The sequence below is a fragment of the Taurulus bubalis genome, assembly GCF_910589615.1.
Source record: "Taurulus bubalis genome assembly, chromosome: 9".
In the NCBI taxonomy this organism is placed as follows: Eukaryota; Metazoa; Chordata; class Actinopteri; order Perciformes; family Cottidae; genus Taurulus; species Taurulus bubalis.
Window position 1 is genome coordinate 13739106 of NC_136597.1, and position 7371 is coordinate 13746476.

General features: G+C 40.3%; 1 protein-coding gene across 2 annotated transcripts in view; it reads right to left on the bottom strand.

The window, feature by feature from the left end:
- Nucleotides 1-7371, bottom strand: part of frmd4a (FERM domain containing 4A) — a gene marked incomplete at its 5' end in the record, with an annotated part of 54234 nt that overhangs the window by 16430 nt on the left and 30433 nt on the right. For both annotated transcript variants that reach the window (XM_079224224.1, XM_079224223.1), the window contains 4 exons: nt 698-720; nt 1583-1639; nt 4294-4378; nt 7250-7342. In XM_079224224.1, the coding sequence (XP_079080350.1) occupies nt 698-720; nt 1583-1639; nt 4294-4378; nt 7250-7342 (258 nt within the window). The remainder of the gene's footprint in view (nt 1-697; nt 721-1582; nt 1640-4293; nt 4379-7249; nt 7343-7371) is intronic.

Below are 7371 nucleotides of genomic sequence, written 5' to 3' on the forward strand. Positions count from 1 at the left end.
CAGCCCTCTGCAGGATATTATGTTTATTTACTCCTTTCACCGGCGGAAATGAGGTCAGAGGTGGTGGCAGCTGTGGTCTGTTATCTGCTCCAACAAAGGGATGAGCGGATGACACAGAGGTACAACTGAAGTGCCACATGTGGAACGTAGCCCACAGGAAACTTGCATATGACTGGAAAGCTCCATAATAACAGAGTTTAACTAAACTTTGTATTTTTTTTATACATTTTCTGGTTTTCATATTTATTATATCCAAATGGTGAACCCTGTCTTAAATTGAGAGAAAGTTACTCCCAACAAAGATCCTTTTGTCTTGAAATACATTGCATTATTTGTAATGCACACAGACACACACACACGGACACACAGACACACACGTCTAAAAAGAGTGAACCAAAGAAGAACAGGGATGGCAGGAATGATGGAGGGAAGGATGTAAACACAGCTAAAAAACAAAGATAATTCTAAGTGATGCCCCTCAACATTCAGGGTGTGCAGAGGAGCGGACAGACACTGATATCCCTTCTATTATCTCCCTTCTGAATCGACATGTATAAACCCAACCATCGCTGTCACTGGGGAGGAAACTGGGACAAAATATAGGATGTAAAAATAGGTGAAGAACACTCCAAGCTACAACCTATACTTTCTTATCTGTCCATTACATATAATCATAAGTAGTTACTTATATGCTTACCTGGTGAAATCGCCTTTAGCCTCCTGTGCAGCAGAAAGGGAAGAAGAAATGTTGTAAGAGAAGACAGGAAATGCATAAATGGATAAGAGAGCACCAAGCAGTGATTATAAAACACGTGTTTATGTTCTGTTTGCATTGGTGAATGTGAAGTCAGGTCTACTGTGCTGGAATCAGAGAGAAACACTAAACCTCCATCTGGAGTGAAACCTCTGAAGGCCTGCAGAGCAGATACCTGATACTGTGCTTCTGCACCTGCATACAGAGTACACAGACACAGACACACACACACACACACACACACACACACACACACACACACACACACCCACACCCACACACACAGAGCTATGTGTAACATGACCTTGCAGCATCACGGTTAATGGACTGACCTACTCTGAGAAAGGGAGAGGAGAGAGAAGAGGGCTGGCGCTGAGGATAATTTGTAGTATAAGAGTTTTCCCTCTGCTCTGTTTTACATTAGCACTGAGTGACTGCACCAAGGATTTCGCTGGGAGCCAAAGAATTCTGCTACCAACAAAGACAGTTGAGGTTTTTTTTTAGGATTTAAACCTCTATGCGTCATTGCAGATTACTGACAGTTTGATGACTGCATTAGATATAATGTGTTTAATCATCGTCAATAATGACCGCAGCAGATAATGTGAGTTTAATCATAGTCAGTTCAAATCAAAAGCTTGTGGAGACATTTCAGAAGAACACTTTTATTAATAAAACCCTACAAGAATAACTTGTATGTCTGGCTGCATGTGCTAGTGGTGAAAAAACGATATCCAAACACACACACACACACACACACACACACACACACACACACACACACACACACACACACACACACACACACACACACACACTTAATCTTACTTGTAGAATAAAAGAAGCCACTTCGAAGACAACATCACTGTCCACTTCAATAAGCTCCTGCAGGAAATAGACAAAAGAGAGGACAGGGGTCACATTCTCATTTATACAAGTAAATAAATCAAACACACTGTGCCGACGTTAGGAGTAAAAGTGGATGTGCCTCTGATCATCATCCATTTATATGAGATGGGTTGCTCGTTCCTTTCATCTCCCTTCTACTTCCCCTGTATTCTCCTCTCTCCCTTCTCTAATTTTATGACCTCTTCATGTGGATGGATCTCAGAGATTAGTGGCAAATTGAGGGGGTTGGGAGAGGTAGGCATGGACGCTCCAGTTACTCATTTCTCAACACATTTTCCAAAGATGCTTTCAATTCTATTAGTTTTATTTTTATTATTTGATTATATGCGGAGATTCCTGGGGGAAAAGTAAAGGAATGGAGTCTTTAACTGAACAATTATTAGTTGTTGTTTTTTGTGTTAGAGCATGTAAGTAATCATCGACCATGTGCGTGTAGATATACATTACATGCTCTGTGTTCATTGGGGGGGAGAAGGATAAGGGTTAGTGGGTAGTGAGTAGTGGGTCAAGTATGCCAGGAATGTTCCCTTTACAATCCACCTTTTAATTGGTTGGGAGATCAGACAGCCAGGATGAAACACTAGACCCAAACCCACCCTGAGTGTACCACCCAGCGAGCCTACAAATCATCCCATAGTGTGTGTTATTGTACTGTATGAGAATGTTTCTCACTCCTTACACAAACACTGACAGCAGAAAATGAGCATAAATCCTGATCTACTTTGTTTTAACTACTGACTACTTGCAATATGTTCTCTCAAAATACATATATTTATTTTCTTGCTCTCTTTTTGTTTTCCCCCTCTCCCTCCATGGGGTCATCAGGAGAGCTGGGAGAGAGCAATGGTGTTAAACTGAAGTTCTTATCAGGGTGACATGTGATAAATGAGCAGAGAGGGATCTGATATCTCCGTCAAGGACATTTTAACAGAGCTACTGGTGGGACTGAATCAGAACGCTTCTGTTTGTGGGACAGTCTCTACCTGGCTACTTGGCTACTGCCGTTCAAGTCTCACTGTCTTCCTAATGGACACTACAGTGTGACAGGTCCATGCAAATGGAACAATTAGGCTTAAACTTACTATTTGACAGCATTAGCCAAGGAATGCACCCATTCATACCCCTTGCATAAAATAAACCTCTGTATAATGCACTATACTGAACATGCATTTTACCCATTCAAAACTTCAAACATTACAGGTGAGAATGACAATACACTATGTGTCTGGCTTTGACTGGCACCATTATTGTCCTTCAGGCCACATACGCCCTCTTCTGGTCATGTCAAATAACTACTGTACACTGGTGTCACTGCATGTTCTGTACACTAACTAAGCTACTGTATATCTATGCATAGATATACTGTGCATGCACAGGGTAGCAGGTAGACTCATGATAAGATAAGAGAAAGTAAACCAGCTAACTGTCTCCCTTCACTCCAGGAAAAAACACAAATTTCTTTTTGAGTGGAATCCCCAAATATACAAACTTCAATATATATATATATATATATATATATATATATATATATATATATATATATATATATATATATATATATTTATATATATATATATATATATATATATATATATATATATATATATATATATATATATATATATATTTATATATATATATATATATTATCAATTAACTAGGTCTGGTATTGCATGCTTTACACTAAGTTTGAAATTCTAAAACACACTTTTTGCTATAAAAACTGCACGGTTATCACCATTAGACGCATCAATCAAAACTAAACAGCTGTGTGTGTTGTTTGCTAAACACTGCTTTAGAAATACCACAAAATATTATCAATCACCTTCACACAGAATGGTGTGAAAATACCTGTCACGTCGAAAACAGAGCTTGGCGTATCTATAAATAGGATTCAGGTTTGCTTTTTGGTGTGCGCAACAATGGAGGCTAATTTTGGAGGGAGTTACAATATACTGTATTTGGTTTACAGTCATATCTTATCCTCAGTTAAAGTAATTGTGTCTGATACTATTTATGAGTATTAAAAATAAACACAATCAATGTTTCCCCATTGCATTTGTGTCCATAGACTCTATATACAGCATGCTACAAATAAAAATGCCTCTAGATACTAATATTTTATACTGAGCACGAATGTGCAGTTGTCATTTTTAGTAAGAGGCACCTAGTTTCAGAACTTGTGTTTTAGCAATTACAAAACTGACAGATGGCAGCAAATGTGTCAAATTATTCGCTAGATGCTGGAATGTGGTGCAGCACCTAACATGAGGGATAACAGCTGATGCCAATGGTTCACATTTTCTGCTTCACCAAATCAGTGTTGAGCACCGTCCAAGCAGGCCTCTTCATTTAGGAAAAAATAAATGGGCTAATGAAGTGGCACGCTTCCAACAATGCAATTACTCCACATAACTCAAACTTGAAATATACTCACAAAACAGCTCAATGTTTTTCTCGCGAACAAATGTTCAAGTCCAGAAAAAAACTTTGATTTCATATACAATATGACAGAGTATTCCTACCACCCATTGTTGTGAACCCTTCAGGATAAGCACAACCCTTCATTATAACAAGTCAACAGTAAAAGGACTCTACATAATGGCATAATGACAAAATAGTTAGTTTACCTTGTAGATGATGGCTTTGGCATTAAGGAAAAACAGCTCAATAGTGGCATTGTCCTTCAGGTAAGATATACTCTCTATGTAGAACCTGAAAACATGTAAAAAAATCTTCAATATATTTGAAACAGCAAAGGGAACAAGTTGACTTTCAGTTCTATAACAAAAAAAACACCAGTGAGGTTCATCATGTATTTGAATCATAAACGAAAAGAGCACGTCCATAATAAAGGAGAATGTGTTCAACATGCAGGCTATGGTATTGTCATGTGCACATGACAGAAATAAAGCAATGACCAGAGTGACCAGAGGGGGGCACACCATACCAAAAGCTGACCCTGTACACACACATCCTCTCACTTCCCACTAAACCAATTCCCTCTCTCACCATGGTGGCTGGCAATCATCCATTATTGCTTTGTTAGTGTGAGCACATTCCACAATCTGAATGCACACACATAAATACGCACACACACGGATTGAATGTGCACATGAGGCACTTTACACATTGTCTGCCTCTCTGCATCATCAGCACTGTAGTGATTCCACATGCACATACAGTACTTACATACACACACACACACACACACACATACTCGCATACTGGAGAGAGAGAAGCACAGTAACCCACTTCTAGCAGAGTGGTGAGGAGGAAGCTAACATAATAAGGCCTTCTAAATTTAGCTCATGAATGCATGCAGAGCCAGAGGGGAGCTACCATGGTACGCTAGGAAGCTACTCATTGTTATCTCTTTTCTGGTGCAAACGCACATCAAAATATTCCACATTTAACACTGTAATTAAAGGACTTGATCATCTCTACAAGTGTGTATAATGCACACGTTCCTATGAACACACACGAGTGAATGTGTTGATTTGTGTGCTTATGAGTGTATAGGTATTGAGTGAAAGGGATTGTAGGAGGATCAATATTGGAAGGGCTTAAATCGCGTTACCAATTGAGCTGCAAGAGAGAATGAGAGTAGCCTTGTCAATATTCAGTGTGAACATTTAATTAAAGCCAGTGTTGATGAGACGCACACACACAGCAGAAAGCATGCAGAAAGGCACCCACTGGATCAGCAGGAAGTGGGCATCTGCCATACATGTATTGTTATTGTTATTATTTACTTATAATTTGCATCACACAAATACCACATAGGCATGCAAATACATGACCTGGATGCACCTGCACAGGCCCACACACACATTTGCTTTCATTGTGCTCATGAAAACAATAAATTGATAATAGATTCAGGCCTGACATTTGGGCTGACAGTTGTTCCATTATTGTCCTGAATCTGCACATGTGTGTGTACGGGTGACAGAGAAATAGAGTGAGTGAGTGAGGGGGGGGGGGGTAGTCAGTGTGACATTTGGATAGATTGAAGTTAGAGAACTGTGAGAAAAAAAGGGGGATGAAGCCTGGAAATGGAGTCAAAGTTCACAATGTCACAGCACCACTATCACCACCACATCCTCAAACACCTATTAGTCTATTTAAATACACACAGTGACCCCCCCAACCGGATCATCACAGACAAACACATACACTGTTGGTTTTTATGGTTCTATAACTGACCCAAGATAAAGAGAGATGCTCACCGTTAATGTTATTAACTAAAATAGCGGGGATGGCTAATACAGCAGTAAGAGCAGCAAAATATACTTATCAGCACATCTTTTGATTATACCACACTGCACAATGACACCATTGTTCACTAAATAGGGTGAACAATAAGTCTATGTGCTAAGAATACGATTTTGCTTTACAGTCACCTCTTTGTGTCATGACGAGCTGTGTCGTAAATGTCGCCCTGGAAATGACTACTCAATGACATTGTTTAGCAGAGTTATTGTGCGTCACGTTGTTATGTTTGTTGCTAGCCAAGGCTCAGTTCCTTGGGTGTATATGAGATCATAGAGATATGTTGGGGACGGAGCACACCAGTGGACCAAAACAAAGCCTTGGCTTTCCCTTCCAGGCTCTGTGTGTGTGTGTGTGTGTGTGTGTGTGTGTGTGTGTGTGTGTGTGTGTGTGTGTGTGTGTGTGTGTGTGTGTGTGTGTGTGTGTGTGTGTGTGTGTGTTTTAGGAGAGTGGGTTGGGTTTTCATTTGAGGCGAAGAAGGATTGGACCATTTCTTCCCAGGTCAGGTGCCTTTTTCTTTCTTTTTCAATCTCCTACTGAGAAGGCAACACCCACATACACACCAACAAAGAATCATACACACAAACACTTTGTATGTCTGTCACAAATACACACATGATCCAGTGCCTGTGTGCGAGTCAGGAGTGTTTCCTATATCAGTGGGGCCATTGTATGAGCAGTGCAAAGGGCTGAGAGGAGTGTGGGATTGAAGGGTTGTTTCATAACCCTGCCATAACAGGTTATAGAAGAGTTGGCTTTAACTGAGGAGAGGACTCCACTACAGCAACACACTGCGAGGGCACCTGCCTCATCATTGGTTGAGTGAAGTACCAGAATATTTTCTACCTGTTTAGCATTACATTGACAAACGAGCAGCCAAAAAACCTTGTCTAAGTGCTTCTGTATGAAAATGTATAGTAAAAGCGAGATAAAATAAATGACATGGCTTCTCTTTGTATAGGATCCTGCCATCTTTGTTGGAGTGTGGCACTTTGTAGTCACCGCAAAGCTATTTGACAGGCTTTGCATGCAGCACATACTGATGAGGTCTAAGAGGCTCATGATTGGCTGAGGCCCTGTGGCGGGAGTTAAACACCAGGGTCAGAGCAATTTCATAGCAGCCTGTCATAACTAACCTTGTTAATCTGTTCTTATTACCGCATGAAGCCATGTGCATACACAAACACATATACAAATGCACTCCCCCCATCTTTCTTTCTCTCTTCCACACACATTCACTCACTGTCTGCAATCAGAAACCATTGTACACTGTGTATGTAAGTTAGGTGATTCATTTAATGGAAAAAGACTCACCTGACACAGAAGTAGAGGACAATGGGACCAGACTTCTTGGGGAACTCATGTTCTAATACCCTGCGGTCCAGCTGAAGCCAACTGAAATGGCCCCTGATGAGACATAACAACAAATTAATGCT